Genomic DNA, 24,786 nt, shown 5'->3' with positions numbered 1-24,786 from the left:
AGGGACCAAGACTTTTGTTTTAACTGGTTAGAAAAAGTCAGGGGAAATTGATTGGCTTGTGGAACCGAAGTATGTCAGTAATTAGGTAATATTTCAGGTATGGCTGGATCCAGGTGCTCAAACCAAGGAGTTTCTTTTCCCTCTTCCCTGTCTCCCCCCACCCACCTTGTTTCACTTCTTTCTGTTGGTTTCATTCAAGGTGGGCCCACTGTCCTTATGGGGGTCACTGATACTTTCTCCCAAGCCCATGGGCCTGCTCGGCTCAGCAGACACACAAAAGAGGCCACCCCTTTCCACGTAGCTCTGGCAAAGATGCTGTGATGCAGTCTCAATGATTGGCTGACTGGGGTTCCCGCTTTTTGCAGAAGCAAACCCTGTGGCCCAGGAGATGGGATGGACCAGGCTGATGATGCCCAGCCCTCGATGGGGGGGGGGCAGCCACTTGCAGGGTGTAGGGAGGGGCGGTCCTCAGAGGGAATGGCGTGCCTTCAGCAGAAGGGGCCGTGAATTCTGGGCTGGCACAAAACCGCTGACATTCGACATAGAAACTGAGGTGCCCCAAGGCGTGTGTGAAGAGGCTGTGGGTCAGGCACAGCCTCGCGAGCCCACGCTCGGGCCAGAAGCGGCACGGAGGAGGGGCCCGGGCCCAGCTGTGGAGGAGATAATAGCGCCGGACGTTTCGGTGTATTTCCAATAGAATTTCTTCTGCACAGACACACACTTCCAAAATCAAGGTCATTTTGTAAACAGTGCTCTGTAACCTGCCTTTTTCACTTAGTATATGCTTTATTAAACATTTCTCAAAGCTGTGTGTTCTTAAAACTTTTTTTTTAGGGATTACACAGTTTTCTGCCTCGTGGAGGCCCCAGCCTTCAATGACACAATCCTAGATTGTCAGGCATTTTCATTTGCCTTTTTTATTCCCGCCCTCACTCCCCCTCCCTCCCTCCCTTCCTTCCCTCTTTCCTTCCTTCTTTCCTCCCTCCCTCCCCCTCCCTCCCTCCTTTCCTTCCTTTCTTAGCTGCTGTAAATGATGTGATGATTACTCTTGAAGAAAAATCCTTGTCCACACCTCTGTTTTCCCAGGGATTTGTTCCCAGGGGTGGAATTGCTAGGCCAGAACCAGGCCATATTTTCAAGGCTTTCATTGTCATGGTCATTCCAGGAAGCTTGGACGAGTGACACCCACCCCGCCTCAGGCATCTGTTGTTTTGTTGTTGTTGTTCTAAAGTTCATTGTTTCTTTTCTCTCATTTAAATAGTTTGGTACAAAAAAAAAATTTTTTTCTTTCCCAGAAGAAAATGAAAACCCTCTTGATCCTACCAACTGGTGGGTTTTCAGTGGAGACCACAGAGGGCCAGGGGCATCTGGAAAGGAGGGGGCTAAGGATGGGTCACCCGGTTTGGGGGTCTCTGCACACTCTTGCCCCTTTTCACACTCCTACCTCATCCACCTACTCATGCAGCTCCTACCGTGTGCCCGGCACCGTTTTGGTGCTGGGGGCCAGCGGTGAGCCAGGCCATCTGTGTGCAGCCCTCAGCACTGGTGAGGTGGTCTGGTGGTAAAAGGCCGGGAAGGGGACAGGGCAGGGGTGGGAAGGGTGGTCTCCTACAGCGCATGGCCAGGGAAGCCCCCGTTGATAGGTGGGGGAGGAAGATTCTTCTAGGGAAAACCATGCCAGGCCTAAGGAACAGCAAGTGCAAAGGCCCTGAGGTGACTGTGTGTGTCATGTTAGAACAAAGGCAAGGAGGCCAGGGGCAGGAGCAGAGCCGGAAGGGGAGGGTGGTGGCGAGGAGGTCCGTGGGATAACGTGGGTGAGGGGTGATCCCGGGGAGGTCTTTCAACTTGGAGTGAAATGAGAGGCCGTAGGAAGGTGGTTTTGAGTTGAGCTGATAGGATCAGACTTAACGTGCGGTTCCTTTGTGGGCTGTGTGGAGAGCGGACGCAGGGGTGAGGGCGGAGGTGGGGAGACCCAGGCGGAGGCTCCCGTCTCCATCCAGGCCCAGGGTGGCGAGGGGCGCACAGGCGAGGAGCAGGTGGGTTCTGGGTGGAAGCTAGGGTGCGGCCAGCAGGCTTTGCTGGTGGGTTGAGCGTGGATGTGAAGGGACGACGCCAAGGGCTGTGGCCGGAGCCGCTGGAAGACGAGAATTCCAGTTTCTGAGCTGGGCAGGCGGGGCGGGGAGCATGTGTGTGGGAAGCCCAGCAGCTGGTGCGGACACAGATGTTTGAGGTGGATGTCTGGGATGCCCTCAGCGCTCTGCAGTGGCGCTGGCAGCGTCGGGGCTGGAACGTGCCCTCGGAGGCACCGCTGTGCAGGGGTGTGTGCACCACAGGGGCGAGGGGGGCCCCGGTGGCCCTCTGCCTTCGACGGTCGCTGACGGACACTGAGCATCGGTCCCCTGCACGTTCTGTACGGAGCTGGGCCGTGAGTGGTCCCGGTTCGTACAGCAGGCCCGAGGCTCCTGGGCCCGTTAGCGTTTTTCCCACAGCCCGTGTCGCTTCCTGGAGCCACCAGCCCTCCCGCTTTGCCCCTCCTCCGCACACAGCTGCCCACAGTCAGCGAACCTGGTTGTCCCCTGGCGTGCTGGCCGTCCTTCCCGCCCTGCGGCGCCGTAGCCTCTGTGACTGACGCCTGGTCCCATGGGGGTTCCAGTGCGCGTCGGGCCCCTGTTCCAGGTCACCTCCACATTGGTAGAGCCACAAGGTTGGTGTATTAGTCAGCTCGGGCTGCTGTACCAAATACTACAGATGGGGTGGGGTGGGGTAGGGTGGGGGTCGGGGGGGGTTCTTGAATGACAGAAGTGTGTGGTTTCATGGTTCTGGAGGCTGGAAGTTCTAGATCAAGGTGTCAGCAGGGTTGGGTTGGTTCCTTCTGAGGCCTCTCTCCTTGTTGGCTTGTGGGTGGCCGTCCTCTCCCTGTGTCCTCCCATGGTCTTCCTCTGCGTGTCTCTGTATCCAAATGTCCCCTTTTTATAAGGACACAGTCACATTGGGTTAGGGCCCACCCTAAAGACCTCACTTTAACTTGATTCCGTCTTTAAAGACGTTACATTCTGGGGTATCAGTGTTAGGATTTAAACACGTGGATTTGGGGGCACACAGTTCAACCCACAGCTGCTGCCCTCGGGTCATCAGGCTGCCCTGGGCTGTCAGTCCTGGGGGGCCCCTGCAAAGCTGGTGTGTTGGAGGGTGAAGGAGGTGACGGAGTCGCTCTTTGGTCCCCTCTGTGATGGAGCAGGGTCCCCCCACCCCTCCCCAGCAACTAAGAGATCTTACAGCTCGGAGGACCTTGAAGGGGTTCTCTGCTTTGTGGCCTCAATGTCTGTAAAGACAGAAAAGCAAAACCAGTGACTCTGAACTGGCCACCGGTGACACTTGGTTGTGACAGCTTGCGGGGAGTACTACTGACATCTAGTGGGTAAAGGTGAGGGACGCTGCTAACACCCTACGAGGATGCCCAGGAGAGCCGCCCACAGCAGAGAACAGTCATGGAAATGTGAATGGCCCCAGGGTTCAGAAGCCCTGATCCGGGCAGTGCAGTTGTTAACTGCATTGTCGATTTTAGGGAACTGTGCAGTTGGTAGTAAGGAATACACTTTTTCCCTCCAGCACATGTAGGACATTCACAAAAATGGATCATGTGTTAGATCACAAAGAAAACATCAATTGAAAAACGAAAACTCATGTTACTTTAGTAGAAAGATTGTGGAGAAATAGGCTCTCAGGTACCATTGTTGAGATCCTGATCTGGTTCAATCTCTTTGAAGGGCATTTGGAATGTATATCAAAGATAAACACATATACCTTGATCACGTTCATTGCACAGGCAGCATATTTCCTAACACGGTGCCTACCCATTCACTACAAAAAAAATCAGGAGCGACCTAAATGCCATCAGTGGGGGATGGGGATCATTTAGATAAATTAAAACTCATCAATACAAGAGAATTCTAGCCTACTGTTGCTCCCTTTGACCATATAAAATTGCTGATATTCTGGTGTTTTCGACTTACAGAAATGGCACTTTTTGTAAGGCTCAAGCTATAATGTGAACACATGTTGGTATTTTTGTGCTAATGTGAAAAGACTTTAAGTAGAAAAAAGAGTGTGATATGGTATTGATTGATTGATGCCATTTTTATATTTGTAAAGGATGCCTGTGTGTTACATACGTTTGAATATGTATAAAAGTTTCCGGAACCACCTGCCAGCCACAGGGAGGGACCTGTGTTTTTGGGGAGGAGAAAGGCTTTTGTTTCGTCACACCCTCTGCTTGGTTTGTGGTTTTTATCATGTGCACATGTTACTTTTACAGTTTACAAAACTTATCGTGGGGCTCTTTTTTTCTTTTTTCTTTTTTTTTTCTCGCTGCATTGGGTCTTCGTTGCTGCGCGTGGGCTTTTCTCTAGTTGCGGCGAGCGGGGGCTGCTCTTCATCGCGGTGCGCCGGCTTCTCATTGCGGTGGCTTCTCTTGTTGCAGAGCAGGGGCTCTAGGCGCGCGGGCTTCAGTAGTTGTAGCACGTGGGCTCAGTAGTTGTGGCACACGGGCCTAGTCGCTCCAAGGCATGTGGGATCTTCCCGGACCAGGGCTCGAACCCTTGTCCCCTGCATTGGCAGGCGGATTCTTAACCACTGCGCCACCAGGGAAGTCCCGGGGCTCTTTTTTTCTGATCATGAAAACCATGCATATTCCTCATGGAAGGTTTTAAGGACAGATAAGCAAAAAGAGAAGCGCAGTTCTAGAGAACAGCTCTGCCGGCCTTTGTTGACTCTCTGTGAGTCTGTGTACAAGTGTGCTGTGAAGAACAGGACAGCACCATGTGCCCCGCACTCTTACCTGTTCTCACTTGGCGCCCGTTTCTGGTGTCTGGGAAAGGCCGCGGGCCGTCAGCATCCCAGGGGCCTGTGTGGCCTCATGCCATCCATGAGCCTGCTCTGGGCCTCGTCCTCTTCCCGCTGGGGGCCTGAGGGGTGGGCTGTGGTGCCTGTGAGCCCGGCCCCCGGGGGCTCGGGCTCACGTCTCTCCTCCCGCAGGTGTGGAGCGGGGCCCAGCGGTGCGGCCCTCGCTGGAGAGCCTGCTGGCGGCCAGCAGCCACATGCTGAAGGAGGTGTTGGACGGCCCCTTCGTGGACCCGCTGAAGAACCTGCGGCTTCCACGGGAGCTGAACCCCAACAGGAAGTACAGCTGGATGCAGAAGAAGGACGAGCGGGTGAGGTGTCCCGGGCCAGGCCTGGGGGGCTGGGGGGGGCGCGGGGTGCCCCCAGAGAGGCCACCTCGCCTGGGCCTTGGCAGGCTTTGCGTTCGGAAGGGCCTGTTCCGCACCCAGCTTCCGCCACCAGTTTGCTGGGTGGTCCCGGGCAAGTTGTCTCCTCTTCCCGGGTCTCGGTTTATCACGTAATCACGTGTCAAGAGTGCATCCCATGGGTGACAGCTTGAGGGCTCAGGGAGAGCAGACCTGGCTGCACCCCTGCTGCCCGTGGGCCTTGGGCAGGCGGCTTCGTCTCCCTGTGGCCGCGACAGATGATCCAACAGCCAGCTCTGCCTGAGCGGTCCTTACAAGGGGCCAGTTCGGCCTGGACACAGCCCTGCGACGTTGGCTTTTCGGTCCTTGGCGTGCAGACGGGCAGTCCGTTTTGCTCAAGGCCACAGCTCATGAGGGGTAGAAATTGGGTGTGACCCGGGCCCCTGGTCTCCGCTGTGAGGTCCCGCACCCCGGCTGAGGACGGCGTCCTCACCCGCCCCTCCCCGCAGATGTACGCCATGAAGTCCTCCCTGGAGAGCATGGACGCCATGGAGCTGGACTTCCGGATGCGGCTGGCGGAGGTGCAGCGCCAATACAAGGAGAAGCAGCGCGAGCTGGCGAAGCTGCAGAGGCGCCGCGATGCCGAGTGAGTGTGCCCCGCCGGCCCGCGGCCTGGGCTCTGTAGGCGCCGCGCTCAGGAGGGCGGCCGAGGCAGGCCGCCAGGTGTGCGTGGCCCCGAGTGACGTGTGCGCACCGTGCGTCCCTTCTCCGCGCCCCGCCACCCCCCGGGTGCACAGCCAAGCGTGTGATTCTCTTTAAGGGACAGGCGCGAGGAACCCCATAGAAGCTTGGCACGCAGAGGCCCTGGCAGGCCGCGGAAACGGACCCACGCCCTGAGCGCCCTGTCGCCCCCCCGCAAGAGAGGGAAGAGCCGCATCTGTAGCGGAAAGTAAGGCTGGCCCCTCGGTGGGTCGGGGACTGGCACGGAGCTCGGAGGGGAGGAGCCCGGGCCTGCGCGGGGCCTGTGTGGGCGCCGGGGACCTCGCGTCCCTCAGGCTCTGACCCACCTGGATGGGCGGCTCGTGGGCAGCATGGCACGCTGCCCCGGGCAGGCCAGGAGGGCGAGCGTGGAACGGACAGGCAGACCCACCCCAGCCAGCGTGTCGAGTGTCACCCAAGCGTTGGGCCCGTCTTCCTGCCGCACCTGCTTCCTCCACGGCTAGGGGCTGATCCCCGAGCTGCTCTTTGCGGAGGGCCGCGCCGTGCTCTTGCTTGGTTCCCTCTGTGCCGGACAGCGTCACTCCCGCTCTCCTGGCTCGTTGTGCCCGAGCCCGCTCCCTGGGACCGGGGCCGCCGTCTCCGTGCACTCTGGGGACAGGCTCCCTGGGGAGCAGCAGGTGCCACGTGTGGCTGGAACGAGAGCTCTCCCTCCGGGCCGGGTGTGGAGAGCAATGGTGCTGCGGTCCTCCCAGGGCGTCTGGGGGTAGCACAAGCTGAACGGGCAGGGGCTGGAGGGCACCTCTGTCTGGGACGGCAGGGCAGGCGGACACCAGGGCTTGGTTGAGGAAGCAGAGGGGGCCACAGGGTACCTTCAAAGGCATAGGAGAGGCAGTGGGGCTGCCACAGCTCTTCTCAGGAGAAGACAGCCCCAGGGGCCCCCACGTCTTGCATTTAACCTTCTTGGATGTTCCTGACTGATGAGAGGATGGAGAGAGGGAGAAATACCCTGTCACCAGCCACACAGGGAGAGCAGGGGGGGAGAGCAGCTCCTGGGGAAGAGAGCAGAGGCTGGGGCTGCTGGCGCGCAGAGCCGCTGGTTACGAGCGTGGACCCCGGAAGTGGATGCACCTCCTGCTCAAGTCCCAGGTCTGCCTCTTATTGTGACTCCTATTGTCATCCTGGGCCAGGTGTTAGCTTTTATAGACGAGTTCCTTCATCTATAAAAAGCAGTATATAGAACAAAGCATTGTTTTGTGGTTAAAGTATAAAGCACAGACATGGAACAAGACACGTAGTACCAAGTAAAAATTATTATCATTATTACTTGTGAGGGTTTAGCTTAAAGCAGGCAAGAGGCCTTCGGACCAGGACCGTGGCCCGACTGCTTTTGCTCCTAGGGGTACAGGAGACCAGCCAGCGGCTCTTCCTTCATAGAAGCTCTTGATCTTAATCCCCCTCCCATCCTGGTGGATTTCCGTGGCATTCCTGATCCTTGGTCTTGGCATGTTTTGGTACAGAGGTATCTGACGGTGTAAAGATATGTGTATGAGTGTGTATGTGAAGGAGCACGAGAGAGAAAGAGGCCAGCAGAGGATACACTGCTTTCGAGAAGTTCTTCTTTTTTCCCCACTAAACTCTCATTCTGCCTCCTTCACAAGTATCCCAGAATCCCGGCGTCACAGTGCTAGAGGCTCCGTCTCCCCAGACTCGTCGCTCTGTCGTCACGGTCTGTGCGTCGACATCCAGAGCCCACCCTTCAGGGCCACGAGGGTGGACCTCCAGCCCGTGAGTGCTGCCTGGCCGGGGCGCTGACCGGTGGTGCATCTGGGTTTCAGGCTGAGCGGCAAGCCCCTGCTGACCTCGGACGACTATGAGCTGGGAGCAGGGATGAGGAAGAGACACAAGGGGCCTGAGGAAGACCACGATGCCCTTGGCGGGACCGGGAAAGCCAGGGGGAGGAGCCAGCCTTGGGACGAGCACGAAGCCTCTTCAGACTTCATGAGTCAGGTCAGTGGCCCCGCCCCGTCTTCCAGGTGTGCTGCCGGCTTGGGGCGGAAGGTCTGGAGGGGGTGCCGGAGTTCACGCTCCCTTTGCAGGCCTGCTGGCCCTGCTGCTGCACGGAAACTGTGGAGGTGGTTGCCTTAGTGCCAGAGCGACTCTCCTTCAATGTTCCTCATTGTGCAGAGGGGGAAGGTGAGGCTCAGGGGAGGTCAGAGACCACCAAAGTAACACAGCCTCAGGTGGAGCTCTGTGTGTGTGCTCCGTGACCCGGTGCTGAAGCCGAGAAGAGAGACTGCAAGTTCTTAACCAAGTAATGCAATTACTCTGTTGTTTCACAGTATAAGAGTTTAATGAGCAGCTTCAGCACTCTGTAGTTTGAGGAAACAAGGGCTTGATGCCATTGTAATTTCCTCTGTGAGCTGTCCTGAGGTAAGGGGGTGAGAGCCAACACCTTGATTTTTCTTCTTTCTGCAGAGCATTGAAATCATCCACTTAAGGCCCTCATTGCTAAATGCTTACGCACCTTGTCATCCCTCCCAGTAAAAGCCCTGTGGGAGGGGGCTGTTTTGGTTGACTCGGCAGTCAGAGGGAAGGACTCCCATAGGGGACACTGGGTCCAGGCGGAGGGGAGAGCGCCAGTTTGTACGTCAGGATCCTCTGTACTCTCGAATTGTGAAGGACACTTTCGTGGTTTCATTGACACTATCCCAACTTTTCTCTCCTTATGAATCGTTACCTGATTAAAGAAAATAGGGATAAAGTGTTCAAATGAGGGCCATTGAAACGGCAGGTTTCAACAACAAAGGACTACAGCGGACGAGAGACGCGCAAGCAGGAATTTATCTGTGAAATCTCTAATCGTTCTTTCTGCTTCAGGCGTCCAGGGCACACTCAAGGCATTTTCTCGGCAGCTTTAGCCCATTTAGCTGGATGGGCTGATTCAGGCTGTGCTGTGCAGCCGTCTTCATCACCTGCTTTAGGCGATTGAGATAAGCAGATCAGCTGTGCCGTGATCTGGGTTTTCCATCTTGGGTTCACCCCTCCTCCCTTAATCCAGCCGCCTTCTCCCACTCTGCAGCAGCAGTGCTTGCTTCAAGCGCTTCCCCTAGGAGGCACCAGGTAGCGCCGTGGAGAGCCAGTGGCAATGCCAGTGTCACTGATAACTAACACAGTGCTTCATGTGCCTTTTCTCAGTTCGTCTTCAGAACAACCCACTGATGCCTGTGCATAATTACCCCCATGTTACAGAGTAGAGGAACTGAGGCTAAGAGGAGTTAAGCGACTTGCCAGAAGCCACAGAGTCAGGGAGAAGGAGCTGGGGTTCATCAGAGCTCGTGCATGGAGACCCAGTGTTTGGTCAACCGTCTTAACCTGTGACTTCCCAACTTCCCTTTCCAGCTAAAGATTAAGAAGAAGAAGATGGCCAGCGACCAGGAGCAGTTGGCAAGCAAGCTGGACAAAGCCCTCTCCCTCACAAAGCAGGACAAGTTGAAGTCGCCCTTCAAGTTCTCGGACACTTCTGGGGGGAAATCAAAGACGAGTGGGGTCTGCGGCAGGTACTTGACGCCCTACGACAGCCTGCTGGGCAAGGACAGGAAGGCGCTGGCCAAAGGCCTCAGCCTGTCTCTGAAAGCCTCCCGAGAAGGTAAACACAAAAGGGCCGCCAAAGCCAGGAAGATGGAGGTGGGGTTCAAGGCCAGAGGCCAGCCCAAGTCGGCCCACTCCCCGTTCGCCTCGGAAGTGAGCAGCTACTCCTACAGTAAGTAGCGGGCCGCGCCGCCTCAGGGCCGCTCTTATTCTCCTTCCTCCTCTTTCCTCCTCCTCTTTCAGCCTCGAAAGCTCGAAAGGTCTCTCTCCCGCCTCTCTCTCCGCCTCGAAAGCGCGAAGGTCTATTTTCCGCCTCTGTGCGGGCCTGGCCCAGGCCGGAAGCGGAAGTGCCTGTGATTGGCGGGCGCCGCGCTGGGCGGCCACCTATGATTGGTGGGTGCTTGTGATTGGCGGGCGGGTGGGAGCGGAAGCCCCCCCCCCCCGCCCTTTCGGTGCCCGAAAGCCGTCGGTGTGGAGGCCGTGCACCACAGAGTTGGCGGCTTCTCGGTCTAGAGCGGCCGGTCGTGAGAACCGTAGAGATGACCCGGACTCCGCGGCCCACAGGCGGCTGTCTATCCTCCGGCCCGGTGTTAGTGAGAACAGTGTCTATGGAGCGCACGCCAGGGCTGTCTGGGCGGTATTTCCCTTTGTCTTTGCGACAGTCCTCCAAGTGGTTAAACCGTGTTGCTCCCGAGGATAGATCCTGAGGTCGGGCTGGGGTCAGGCCCAGCCTGTTCGCCTCAACTGTGCGAGACGTCCTGCCATCATGGGCGCGGCCTGTGCGCTGCCCGCACAGCAGCCGCCGGCCTCAGGCGGCTTTCGGGCCCCTGAAACGTAACAGCTGGTGGGACTGAGGGACTGAGCTTTAACCAGAGCCTGTGGCATTGGAGCTGCTTCTCTGGGAACTCCGGGAGCGTGGTTTTCCGGAGCCGGGCAGCCTTGCCCCCCACACGAACTCCGACGCCCCGCCGGCTCTCTGTGGCCTCTGGTGGCCCAAAGCCCGCCGTCTAGCATGTAATAGGTGCTCAGTAAGTATTTGTGGGCGGAACGCGCAGTGCCCAGGATGGGTGGGTATCGGTACTGTGCCCGCTGCGGCAAGGCCGGGGAGGGGCTTCTTGCCTCCTGGTCCCTGTCAGCGGGGTTGGTTCTGAGGCGAGCCCAGGCCGTGAGGGGGTGGCAGGCCTTTTCATTGTTGACTGCGTGGACCTGTGTGACTGGGCCTTTGGTTGGCTCTGCCGAGTTCACGGGGTTGGGGGTGTTGAATGTGAAGTGTAAAAAAGGATCCCTTTAAGGTTACAGTGAAGAAAGTCTTTATGGATTTGGAGTTAAGATACAGGGGGCTTTCGGCAGCCCTAGGTGAGCTCACGTGGGAGAAGAGCTGGACCTGGCACCTGGCATGAGGTTAAGCTGCTGCTGGGGGTTTTTTGGTTTATTTTTAAGGTATGTGGCTTTAATTGCCCCCGGTCTCCAGGGTTGATGCTCAGATAGGCGTTGGGGCAAGCAGCTCCTTTTGTGCCTTGGGTACTGAGGACGTGTTCGATTGCCGAAGCTTCCCGGCCCTCGGGTTCGGGTGGGTGTGAGCCAAGCAGCATGGCCCAGGCCCCTGGCCACTGTGGACCAGTTTTGGGGACTTGCAGCCCTGAAGGAGGAGGGAAGGGCTTTCCTCTGTTCATTTTGGAATATTGAAGAGGGAGTGGGGGAGGATTGCTGCTCCTTTGATCTTTCAGGGGACAGTGGTCGATGGATGTGGCCTGGCAGGTTGCTGGGAGAATCCTCCACTCCTCTCCACTCGCAGGTGGATGTGGCGGGGTACAGGCTAGAGGCCAGAGAGAAGCTGAGGCCTCCGAGCTGCTGAGTCTACTGCAGCAGATGTGCGCATGCGTGCAAGCCGGCGTTCCACGTGCTGGTCTACCTGTTAGGCCTTTGTCTGAAACTGCACTGTCCCCGTGAGAGAAATGGGTTATCATTGCCACGGGGAGGTCGGAAGGCCTGTCTCCAGTTAGCTGACGGCGTGATACGCAGCTGGCTGTGGAGAGAGCGTGTCTCTCTTTTTTACTCTGGCTTTTTTGCTGTTCGCGGTCGCGGAGAGTGCACGCACGGTCGTGAAGAGGTCGGGGTGTTTCCAGCAGAGAGGTGCTGCGCCTGCAGGAGGTGGGAAGAGAGCACGCTGCTCTCTTGCTTTTCCACGTTGGGCTGTAGGGGTTGGGTGGCATGCTTGGCGGGTTCTGGGGAGAAGCCAAGCTGGTCGTCCTGACGCTCGCACGCCTCCAGCCTGGGATGTGGCCTCAGGAAGGACGGGATGGAGTACAGGGGCGGGAGAGCTGTGGCCAGGGGCCGGGCGGAGGCTCGTCTGTGTCCTCCCCAGAGTCGTCAGGCCATCCTGCAGTTGGGGTTTTAGAGTGGAAAGCATGGACGTTGGAGGAGGTGGCCAGAGGACCCCTGTCCCCCAACACGCACACACCCACACACACACACACACCACACTCACGCACACCCCCCCACACCCCCCACACGCACACACATGCACACACACACCCCCACCACACCCACCACACACACCACAGACACCACACACACACACACACACCATGCACACACACCACACACCCACACCACACACCCCACACACCCCACACCCCACACACTACACACACACACCACACACACGCACACACCACACACTACACACACACGCACACACCACACTCACGCACACCACACACACACACGACACACGCACACCCCCCCCCACACACCCCGCACCACACCCACGCACACCACACATACACACACACGCCACAGGCACACACACCACACACCACTCATGCACACACCACACACACGCACACATGCACACACACCCGCCACACACATACCACACCCACGCACACCACACACCACACACACCCCACAGACCACACACACACACATCACAGACACACCCCCACCACACCCACCACAGACACCACACACACACACACCATGCACACACACCCCACCCCACACACACACCACACTCATGCACACACCACACACACGCACACACTCTCACACCCCCCACACACACATACCACATGCACGCACACCACACACCCCACACACCACACACACGCACACACACGCACACACACACCACAGACACACCCCCACCACACACACCACACACACCACAGACACCACACACACACCATGCACACACACCACACTCCCACACCACACCCCCACACCACACCCCCCCACACCACACCACACATACACCACACACACACCACACATGCACACGCACACACACACACCACACACCCCACTCACGCACACACCCCACACCCCCCCACACGCACACACCACACGCACACACACGCACACCACACCCCACACACCCCGCACCACACCCACGCATACCACACATACCACACACATACGCCACAGACACACACACCACACTCATGCACATACCACACACACGCACACCACACACACGTGCACACACCGCACACACCACACACACGCACACCACACACGCACACACATACCACAGACACACACCCCACACCCCCACACACACCACACATACACACCGCACACACATCACACTCATGCACATACCACACACACCCCACACCCCCCCACACCACACCCACGCACACCACACACCCACCACACACACACACCCACACACACACCACATACACGCACACCACACACACACCACACACACCACACACACACCATGCACCACACACACCCTACACACGCCCCCACACACACCACACCCACGCACACCACACCCACACACGCCACACACACCACACTCACGCATACACATGCACGCACACACCACAGACACACCCCCACCACACCCACCACAGACACCACACACACACCATGCACACACACTCCACCCCACACACCCCACACCCCACACACACACCACACTCATGCACACGCATGCACGCACACACACGCACACCACACACCCCACGCACATCCGCACACACCACACACTACACACACACACCCCGCACATACCCCACACACCCCGCACCACACCCACGCACACCACACATACCACACACACGCCACAGACGCACACACCACACACCACACTCATGCATACACCACACACGCACACCACACACCACAGACACACACCCCACACCTCCACACACACCACACACACACTGCACACACATCACACTCATGCACACACCACACACCACACACACCCCACACACCCCCACACCACACCCACGCACACCACACACCCACCACACACACACCCACACACACACCACATACACGCACACCACACACACACCACACACACACACCATGCACCACACACACCATACACGTGCGCACAGACACACCACAGACACACCACACACACACACCACACACACACCCCATACTTATGCACACACCATACATGTGCACACACACACCACAGACACACACACCACAGACACACACCACACTCACGCACACACCACACACGCGTGCACACACACACCAGACACACACACCACACACACACCCTATACACGCCCCCACACACACCACACCCACGCACGCCACACCCGCACACACCACACACACCACACTCATGCACACACCACACACCACAGTCACGCACACACCACACACACACCCCACATCCCCCGACACCCCCCCACACCCTCCACACACGCCACACACAAAAACAACGCACACAGCACACACACACACCTACCACACACACACACCCACGCACACCTCACACACACACACAGTTTTTCTTGGACTTGGAGAGAGCTGGTGTGCCAGAGCTGTAGCTGCGTCCGTTAACGTTGCCCATGGTTGGGGTGGATTTTACCAGATCAAGGGACCGCAGTCTTTAACTGCAGAGCCTTTCCATCCGACGAAATCTTGCTTAACAGCGTCACATGTAAAACGGATCAAAGTGGTATATGTCCGGGGTGGGATTGGTAGGGGCCAGAGCTGTGCCCGTTTGACAGCCCCCTTCCCCAGAGCTGGGTGATCTCTCTCAGGAAGGCCTCACCCGTATAGTAAGGCTGGAGACTTGTGGGAAGCCGGCGGCAGTGTACTGGTAACCTGGCTCTCTGATAGGGAAAGGGTGGGGGGACAGCAGCCCGGATATCATTGCAATATCATGTGCCTGTTTCTTTGGCGTTACTGTTCAAGCCGCCGTCCTGACATTGCTGAGCAGGGGGCTGGGCACGGGCGTGCGCGATCGCCATCGTGAGCCTGCGCCTGCTGGCCCTGCACACCACTGGGAGCTGGTGTTTTGGGAAAGAATGGCTCTGAGCCCTTCCCCTCCTAGGCCTTGTCCCTCCCCACAAGGGGCCTCTGGGCCGGCTGCAGTCCCGTGGGGTAGACAGGACTTGGCGGTGATCTCTGTGCCCGGGGCAGAGACCTTCCTGAGAGTGGCCGTGTGGTGGGGGATGCTGGCCGCAGCCGGCCTAGAAGGAGCCTGGGTCCAAACGCACGGAAGACGCCTGCAGCTCAGAGGCCCCGCGGGCGAGAGGCGAGGCCCGGGTCAGGAGGAGGGCTCCAGGCGGCGGAACTCAGCTGGTTCCACGGCCGGTAGGCATCTGGACCTCTCTGTCTGGCGAGTAGGAGATTGTTCTCAAAAGTGCTGAGAATAATGGAAGAAAGACACCAGCCCCCTCCCTCCCCCGGCGCTCTGTGACTTATCTCTATTAAAAACTACTTTGACTGCAGATACGGACTCAGAGGAAGAGGAGGAATTCCTGAAGGACGAGTGGGCTGTCCAAGGCCCCTCCGGCTCCAAACTGACATCTTCCATCCTGTGCGGCATGGTGGCGAAGAGCGGCAAGCCGGCCAGCGGCCCCAAGCTGACCAAGAGGGGCCTGGCGGCCGCCCGGACTCTGAAGCCCAAGCCGGCCGCCGGCAGGAAGCAGCCATTTTGTTTGCTGCTTCAAGAGGTCGAGGCCCGTTCCTCCTTCAGCGATTCCTCGGAGGACTCGTTTGACCAAGGTTACTAGCTCCAAACACACAGTACCTCCCGTGTGTCCTAGCGAGAGAGTGAGTGCGAGAGCGCGCGCGAGCGAGGCGGGGAGGGCGGCTGCGGCGCCGCCGGGATGGCCGGCCAGGGCGGCTGTCTGGTTCTTGGCAGCGTAGCCTGCTTTATCAGCCCGAGTCTTTTTGTTTTTGTTTTTATTTGTACCTGTATCATTGTGATAAGACCATTGGCTGGCTCTTTTTGAGCTTTTACACGGACTGTTTTTAGTCTTCCTCTCTTGTCCCCTCCCCTCGCCTCCCCTGCCCCCTGGACCGCAGGCCTGGGTGGGTCCTCCCGGAGGGGCCCGTGGAGGCCTCCCTCCCCGGGGACATTTTGTAAACGGAATTCTGTCGTGTGGGCGTGTGACTTGATGTTTGTACCTCGATTTTGGTAATACCAAGCTTTATTAAACATATCGAGTTCATTTTTAACTAAACCCGTGTGCCTTGTCTCTCTTGCTGTGTCCTGACTAGACCATTAGGTTGCCGCTTCCCTCATTTTGTTCCTCCTGCCCCCCTCACCCCCTTCCCCACCCCTACCCCAGAAGGGGTAGATGGAATAATGCAGTCTGCGCTCTCTCTATTATTCAAATATCCCTGGTAGCTATTGGCATGCCTTTCATTTTTCAGGTTTAAAGTCAACTGCTTTCACCTCCAGCTTCATCCTTTTTTTTTTTTAAGCTGCTTGTTTGTCTTTTGTTTTCTTAAAGCTCTATTCTTACGCAACAGTGGTTAAAAAATATTTGCAAACACTCATTTTCTAACGCATGTTTCTGTTTCGAAGGGCATGTAGGCAGTGCAGGGTCAAGACCACTTGCTGTCCCTGAGTTTTGTTGTGAAATTCAAAAGGCTTCATTGCCGTGTTGGGGGGCAAAGCTCACTGCGAGTCCCAGGCTCGTCTGCTCTCAAGCTCACTCACGAAGAGGGGGTTAGCCTCAGGGACCTCTGTGAGCGCCCTGGCTCTCATTTCCCTAACGTCAGAATTCAACTTCTGGGTTAGAAGTGTCTCAGCCTTCCAGGACCTCCAGTCACAAATGTCCTGGTGGGGGGGGGGGGGCGAGGCAGCCAGCCAATCCTTAAGTGCTTCTCGCCCTGCTTTTGGATTTGCTTCGGGGTGGACCCCCTTTAGGGATCCCAGAGCCTGGGTAGCAGCACCTGGGGGTCAGAGCCTAGACCCTGACGCTCTGGCTGGGATGCATTTTGGGTGACCTGGAGACGACATGGACGGGGGCCGGGTGCTCCCGGGGCTCTCGTTCTCCAGTGCTGCTGCCATGCCTCAGCACGTACAACCCGGGCCACCAGCCCTCCAGCCGGCCTCGTCTTCCGAGGCCTCCCCCAACCCGGGCCACCAGCCCTCCAGCTGGCCTCGTCTTCCAAGGCCTCCCCCAACCCGGGCCTCGGTGGACCAGTCTGGCTAGTTCGCCATTCCCCTCTCCCCGTCTTCTGGGCTGGCCCCCCATGCCTCCTCCCCCCTATTAAAGCCAGAGTTCCAGCTTCCAAGTTTTGGAGCTCTCGTGCTCCAGCCCAGACCCCGTAGAGAAGCAGGCAGCCCCGCAGATCTCGTAGTGAGGGGCCCTGTGCCCAGAATGGGCAGAGGGACCCAGGGTCCCACAAACCAGGGCCAGACACAGCAGCGGACGGAGCCCAGATAAGGGGGAGTGCAGGGGGCGAGGGGAGGGGGTCCTCACTGCACCCAGACCGCTGGTCAGGTCTTGAAAGGGATATTTGGGTAATAGGGCCTTACTGACATCTGGTACTAAAACACCTAATTGGCTTGGCTTTTCTAGTGTGTCTGCTTTCTCCCCCAGCAGCTTGACCATACCTTCACCCTTGACCCCTACCCATGATGCTTTGAATGTCTGTTTTGGTCTCTTGCATTTGCTCTCACGCTGCACTCTGGACGCAAAGCGAAGGCTGGGAGTAGGGCAGACGGCGCAGCGGGTCACTGAGCTTGGGTCCGAGCCTGGCTCGTTGCTCCGTAGGTAGGCAAAACCCTTTTCTTTGTGTCCCCTCTGCTCCCCCCCTCCTCGGGGTTTGCCCCCATCGGCTATGGCAGCAGCGGATCGCTTTGGCATTTATGGATCGGGTTTTGGAAAACCAAACCGAGTGACAGCAGCCAACCCCACGTACTGAGCCAAGAGTTTTTTCTATGAAAAAAAGTTTTTCTGCATTTCCGCGGGTTTCTTTGTTGGGACTTTTTCTCCCCCTGCCCTTGGCAAACTCTGTCGCCTTAGGTGTGGACACCTCCAGAAAGGCTTTCCTGGTTCTGAGACCCCCTCCGCTGCCCCTAGCCCTCGGACCCTGGCCTGAACAGACCAGCTACCGTCGGAGGCGGCCCTGGCGGGCTGTCAGGCTCTCGGGAGCAGGGGGCGGGGAGGGCCTCAGGAGACCACGATTACCCGCATCAGCATTTCGTGGAAAGCACACCTTTTTTCGGCCTTCTGCTTTCCAACCATTCTTGCATCTCAGGGTGCTGGGTTGGGGGCCGCTGCTGGCTTTCTGGGATCCGATGTGGACATTCCAGACATCCAGAAACCCAGAGCCAGCCCAACCCCGCCGATAGAGAATGCTGGGCAGGAGAGAGTTCTGGAGTCCCCACACCTGAGCAGCCCCGGGAAGGGCCACCTCTAGAAGGGAAAGCTGGCCCCATGTCCCACCCCGTGCCCCACCCCAGCCAGCCCCCCGCCCACCCCCCTGCTCAGCTCGGCCAGCCCCGGGGGGGGCCTGCCTGAGGTGGGGGACCCGGGCACTGCCTACAGTCTGCCTACACTTAGCCTGCTTTGCCGCTGTGGCCCACTGGGCGGAGACAGAGCCATGTGACGTCTGCAATGTGAATGGATCGCAAGTGTGCACTGCCTGCCTGCCGCCTGCCCGCCCCGCTGGCCTCCATCCCGCTGCATCCATCGCTCTGGGAGCCGGGTCTCCGTTTTCTCACTCCTCTTAACAAACCTCCTCTCTCTCTGCCTCCTTCCTCTCTCGACTCCCTTCGGGCATTCCTTGAGCTCTTGTCTGCTTCCCTCGCTGAGGGCTCCCTCGGATGAGTGGGCAGACCGAACCCTGTCCTCATAGGCACCGCTGGGGCCACCGCTCTCGGCCGCTAGCTGCACCCCAGCAGCCAGGCGTCTTGGGGCGTTGGCAGGAGAATGTGGAGTTGGCCATCGTCCAGGGCCTGTCCCCCTCTGGGCCCAGACTCCCTGCCCCCGGATGATACGGAGAGATGACGGCTCATTTTCCTCCAGCCTCTTCTTGCTGGAGAGTTGTTTCCAGCCTGGCCCGGCCCTGCCCTTGGCCAGCGGCCCCAGAGCCACCTTCACACTCCCAGCGCCCTGGGCAGACAGGCACCCCCTGGCAGGTGTCCCTCGGCGGCTCCTTGACAGAGGTACGGGGCGCCCTCCCACCCGCCGCCCTTGAGTTGGCTGGGCTGTGTCCCTGGAAAGGCAGGAAGCAAGCCTGTACCTGCAGAAGGTCTCTCTTTTTGGTGAGGGCTTAGTTCACATGCAGGGAGCGCCATCCTCCCTGCTGTGGCCGCCGGGCCCACGGCTCGCCCCTCCTTTGTCCCGATGGCCCGAGCTGGGCTCAGGGCTGCAGGTCCTCGGGCGGTAGGGCCAGTTTCTGGGGAGAAGCTTGTCTCTCTTCAACCCGGGAGACAGGCTGGGGCTTCCTTAGTTTCTTTGCACTAGACTGTGGGTGATGAGCCAGCCCGCCCCGGGTTTGAATCCTGCTCTGCTGCCTGAGCCCCTGACCGCGGAGCCTCGGCCTCCTGGAGCAGAGTGGACCCGCCCCCTGCCCCCTTCCTGCTCCCATGGGTCAAGAGGCATAGCCCGCTTGCGGCTCCCTGGGTTGCGATGAGATGAGATTTTCACAGATAAGAAACTAGCGGCTCAGAGAGGGCCAGGGATTTGCCCCAGGCTTCCCAGTGCGGGCGTGTTGCTGGGAGTCAACTTTGGAGCCCAGAGCCTGCTCAGGGTTTCCACCATGGGAGCCCCCCACCCCCCAAGAAGAGACCAAACTCCACCTTCTCCTGCTGCCAGCCGCCAGGGCTCCCGCTGGTGAAAATGCCCCCCGGTGCCTGTGTCCAGAGCCTCAGCCCGAGCCCCCAGGGCCCCCCTCCCCTCTCTGCCCCGCCTTTGCCTCTTTCCTCCTCTCCCCCCCTGCCCCCTTCCCCAGCCTTCATGTTGTGCGTCGGGGTGTATGTGTGCGCGTGCGTGCGCGTGAGACCGTGGAGAGCGCTGTCTCCAGTCCTTGTCCGTGTGTCCGTCCCCCCCCCGCAGCACAGGTGCATGTTGGTGCTCCCCTTGCAGAAACACACTCGACTCCTAAAGCCGATGCCCACCTCTGGGCTGTCTAGGATGCCCAGGTCTTGGGCTCGCTTTGATGGGGGCACCGGGCCATCGGGGGGACTTGTGGGCTGGCGAGGAGTGAGGAGCTGGGCTGGAGCCAAGGCCCCCCTCGCTGGCGCCCCAGCTGAGGGGGGGCGGTGGGGGGTGGCGCAGGCTCAGGCCGGGGCTCTGACTCGCTCCCTGTTTTCTGCACGCCAGATGAGAGCTCCGAGGAGGAGGAGGACGACGAGGAGGATGAGCTGGACGACGAGGAGGACGAGGCCGCCGGAGGCTTCAGGCTGGGGGCCCGGGAGCGGGCCCTGTCGCCAGGCCTGGAGGAGAGTGGGCTGGGCCTGCTGGCCCGCTTCGCTGCCAGCGCCCTCCCCAGCCCCACCGTGGGCCCGTCCCTATCGGTGGTGCAGCTGGAGGCCAAGCAGAAGGCCCGCAAGAAGGAGGAGCGGCAGAGCCTGATGGGTAAGTGCCAGCGGATGGGCTGCAGGGAGTTGGGTACTGCTGCCCCGTCCTCCCGATGGGGCATCCGAGGCTTAGGTAAGCTGGGAGCCCTGCCTCCTGGGCCAGCCGTGTCCTCAGCAGAGGGCGCTGGTTACGGCGGCTGTGGCCTGCCACTCCCTGTGAGGGGTCTCCACAACTGTGCAGTGACCTTCACTGTTGAAGCAAACAGCACGTGATCCCCCCACTTCAGGTGCCCGATCCCCCCACTTCAGGCAGCTCCGGGAAGCAGAGGCCTCGGATCTGCAGCCCGCGGGGCTGTGGGAGCCCACGGGGGGCCTCTGATCCAGCCTGGGGGGTCAGGGAGGCCACTCCGGGTTGGCGACACTCTGGTTGAGCCGCGACCGAGAAGTGGGAGGTGGCTAAGCGTACGTAGAAGAAATCAAGGTGCAGGTGGAAGGAACAGGCCATGCAGCCTTTTGGAAGAAGGGGAAGCTCTTTACACTTGGGGCAGTAGAGGGGTTTCATTCAGTGAGATGCACCAGCCCAGACAGGGAGGGACTCCTGGGGCCTGGGGTTGCAGCCTGCAGGAGGTCACTAGTGGGGGCGGCCGGCCAGGTGCTGGGTCGCTGTGAGCCAGGCTCACCATCCCACGGCCTGGATGGGCAGACAGAGGCAGCGGCACTGACGCTCGGGCAGGAGGCTCCGCCTTGTCCTGGCCCCGCTTCCTCTTTCTGCATCTCCAATCATATCCTTGCCTTCTTGGGACAGACAGACGTCTTGGGACCCTCTCCTGGGCCCACTCCCATTCTCACGGGGCCAACTCTCCCAACATGGACCCAGCCCACCTTCACCTGGGGTTGGTGTTTGAGACTGAGATGGTCCTGCATGTGTTCAGGCTGTGAGCTCGCCTGGCCTCAGTAGGGGCAGGTCCTTGGCCTGGCTTCTCCGGCCTCCTTGCCCTTTTTTGAGCCTCAAGCGGTATACGTGAGGCCCTCCTGGCAGGGGCTGGGGCCAGGAAAATGGGCACTGGGTGCTACCCTGCTGCCCTCCAGGCCTCCCCCAGCTGCCCTGGTTTCATGCACTCCACAGGCTTCAGGACCAAAGCCCATTCGCAGTGGCCTGCACCACCTCCCGAGACCCCACCTCTGGGGTGATCTCACTGTCTCCCCGGAGTCCACACCACGCTCCAGGCCCCGCCCTGCCTCCTTCCTCTCCCTTCTCTCTCTCTTACCCCCATGTTCTGCCATTGTCCCCTGGGGGCTTCGGGCCTGGCCCCATCCAGGCCTACCCCTCTTGGGTGTTCTCTACACAGAAGCAGCTGCAGGGCTTTTCCTCAAAGCTCACACTTGACCAGGCCACTTCTCTGTGTAGGACCTCTGACTGGCTCCCGTTGCCCTCTGGACAGATTGCACCTGTCTGGCCCTCCACCCTCAGACTGGCGGCTCAGAAAGCATCGTCCTGTCCACAGCCTCCACCCCACCCATTCGCACCAGCCATCCCAGAGCCTTCAGGCCTCCGCACTTGCCCCAAACATCCGTTTCATCCAGATTGTCAAGCGTATTGGCAGAGAGTTCAGAATTTCCCCTTTTAATACTTTCAGTGTCCTAAGGGTCTGTGGTGATGTTTCCTTTTTCATTGCTGATACAGATAATTTGTTTCTCCTCTCTATTTCTTGATCAGTGTGGCTATAAGTTACTGATTTCAGCTCTTTGTTATTTCCTTCCTTACTTCCTTTTTCTTTGGGTATAATTTTCAACCACTTCCCATTTCTTCTATTTATTTATTTATTTTTAAAATTTATAATTTATTTTTGGCTGTGTTGGGTCTTCATTGCTGCGCTCGGGCTTTCTCTATTCGCGGCGAGCGGGGGCTACTCTTCGTTGCGGTGCATGGGCTTCTCATTGCGGTGGCTTCTTGTTGCGGAGCTCGGGCTCTAGGCGTGTGGGCTTCAGTAGTTGCATCATGCGGGCTCCGTACTTGCGGCACACAGGCCCTAGAGCGTGCGGGCTTCAGTAGTTGCAGCATGTGGGCTCAGTAGTTGCAGCATGTGGGCTCAGTAGTTGCTGCGCACAGGCTCTAGGGCGTGTGGGCTTCAGTAGTTGTGGTGCACGGGCTTAGTTGCTCCGTGGCATGTGGGATCTTCCCGGCCCAGGGATCAAACCCGTGTCCCCTGCATTGGCAGGTGGATTCTTAACCACTGTGCCACCAGGGAGGTCCCTGTTTCACTTTCTTGATAGTGTTGTTTAAAACAAAAAATTTTAATTTTGATGAAATCCAATTTATCTATTTCTTCTGATGTCACTTGTACTTCTGGTGTTATATGTCAGAAAGTATTGCCTGATTCAAGGTCACAAAGATTTAGTCCTGTTTTCTCCTAAGAGTTTTATAGTTTGAGAGTTACATTTAGGTCTGTGATCCATTTTGAGTTACTTTTGTGTGCGAGTGATGTAGGGGTTTTTTGCATGTGGAGATCCATTTGCCTCAGTATCATGTGTTGAAAAGTCTGTTCTTTCCTCATCAAATGCTCCTGGCGCCCCTGTCAAAAATCAGTTGAACAGTTGAAAATAAATATGAAGGATTATTTCTGGACATTCAGTTCTATTCCATTGATCTATATGTCCTTATGCCAGTACCACATTATCTTGATTACTGTGGGAATTATTGTAGGAAGCTTTGAAACTGGGAAGTATGAGTCCTCCATCTTTGTTGTTCTTTTTCAAGATTGGTGCTTCAGAGTCCCTTGCGTTTCCGTATGGATTTTAGGATCAGTTTATCCATTTCTGCAAAAAAGCCATCTGGGATTCTGATAAGAATTGTGTTGAATTAGTAGATAATACTAGGAAGTATTGACTTCTCAACAATATAAGATTTTCAGTCCATGAACATGGAATGCATTTATTTGGGTCTTTAATTTCTTTCAGCAATGTTTTGTAGTTTTCATTGTATGAGTCTTGAATTTCTCTTGTTAAATTTATTTCTAAGTATTCTTTTTGATGCTATTATAAATGGAATTCTTTTCATTTTTGGAGTATTCATTGCTAATGTATAGAAATATAATTGATTTTTGTAAATTAATCTTGGGTCTTGCAACTTTGCTAACCTCATTTATTCTAAAAGCTTTTTAGTAGATTCCTTAGGATTTTCTATATACAACAGGGGTCCCCAACCCTCAGGCAGTGGACCGATACTGGTCCGCAACCTGTTAGGAACTGGGCCGCACTGCAGGAGGTGTGTGGCAGGCGAGTGAGTGAGCGAAGCTTCATCTGCCGCTCCCCATCTCTCCCAATGGCTCGCATTACCGACTGAATTATCCCCCCCTCCAATCCGTGGAAAAATTGTCTTCCGTGAAACCAGTCCCTGGTGCCAAAAAGGTTGGGGACCGCTGATATACAAGATCATGTCATCTACAAATAGAGATAGTTTTAATGTCTTCCTTTCCAGTGTGTATTCCTTTTATTTTTCTTGCCTAATTGCTCTGGCTAGAATCTCCCACGCAATATTGAATAGAAGTGGTGAGAATAGATATCTTTGTCTTGTTTGGTTTTTTTTCCTGCCCTCTAGATATCTTAGGGAGAAAGCACTCATTCTTTTACCATTAAGTATGATGTTAGTGGTGGATTTTTTCAGATGTCCTTTGTCAGGTTGAGGAAGTTTCCTTCTATTTCTCATTTGTTGAGTGATTTTATCATGAAGGGGTGTTAGATTTTGTCAGTTACTTTTTCTGTGTCTGTTGTTGTGTTCATGTGGTTTTTATCCTTTATCCTATTAATACGGTGTATTACATTGATTTTTTTTTTTAAACAATGTCAAACCAACCTTGCATTCCTGGGATATATCCCACTTGGTCATGGTGTATAATCTTTTTTATATGTTTCTGGATTATGTTCACATTTGTTTATGTCCTCTTGATGGATTGACTATTTCATCATTTTAAAATGTCCTTCTTTGTCTCTAGATTTTTATCTTAAAATCTGTTTTGTCCGATAAAAGTACAGACATACCTCAGAGATAATTGTGGGTTTAGACCAACACAATAAAGCCAACATCACAATAAAGCGAGTCACACAAATGTTTTAGTTTCCCAGTATGTATCAAAGTTACGTTTACACTATACTGTAGTCTTAAGGGTGCAGTAGCATTATGTTTAAAAAAAAGGTACATGCCTTAATTAAAAAATACTTTATTGCTAAAAATTGCTAACCATCATCTGAGCCTTCAGTGAGTCTTAGTAGTGACACGAAAGGTAACTGATGACAGATATAACATAACAAATATAATAATATAATATAATAATAATAGTGAAAAAGTTTGAAATATTGTGAGAATTACCAAAATGTGACACGGAGATATGAAGTGAACAAACACTGTTGGAAAAATGGCGCCGATAGACTTGCCCGATGCAGAGTTGCCACAGATCTTGAATTTGTAAAAAGATGCAG

The 24,786-nt window shown here is 56.6% G+C and overlaps 1 protein-coding gene across 7 annotated transcripts in view; it reads left to right on the top strand.

Annotated features, from left to right (window-relative positions):
* TNRC18 (trinucleotide repeat containing 18) overlaps positions 1 to 24,786 on the top strand; it is an 86,030-nt gene that overhangs the window by 40,720 nt on the left and 20,524 nt on the right. For 5 of the 7 annotated variants that reach the window (XM_057528303.1, XM_057528305.1, XM_057528302.1 and 2 more), the window contains 7 exons: positions 5,035 to 5,210; positions 5,753 to 5,889; positions 6,064 to 6,192; positions 7,799 to 7,970; positions 9,363 to 9,723; positions 15,276 to 15,551; positions 20,114 to 20,368. In XM_057528303.1, coding sequence (XP_057384286.1) covers positions 5,035 to 5,210; positions 5,753 to 5,889; positions 6,064 to 6,192; positions 7,799 to 7,970; positions 9,363 to 9,723; positions 15,276 to 15,551; positions 20,114 to 20,368 — 1,506 coding nt within the window. The remainder of the gene's footprint in view (positions 1 to 5,034; positions 5,211 to 5,752; positions 5,890 to 6,063; positions 6,193 to 7,798; positions 7,971 to 9,362; positions 9,724 to 15,275; positions 15,552 to 20,113; positions 20,369 to 24,786) is intronic. The other 2 variants (XM_057528304.1, XM_057528307.1) reach the window with 2 other exon arrangements.

The sequence above is a fragment of the Balaenoptera acutorostrata genome, chromosome 15 (genome assembly GCF_949987535.1).
Source record: "Balaenoptera acutorostrata chromosome 15, mBalAcu1.1, whole genome shotgun sequence".
NCBI classification, from domain to species: Eukaryota; Metazoa; Chordata; class Mammalia; order Artiodactyla; family Balaenopteridae; genus Balaenoptera; species Balaenoptera acutorostrata.
Note: the sequence above shows the minus strand (reverse complement) of the source record. Positions and strands in the feature narration are given on the sequence as shown.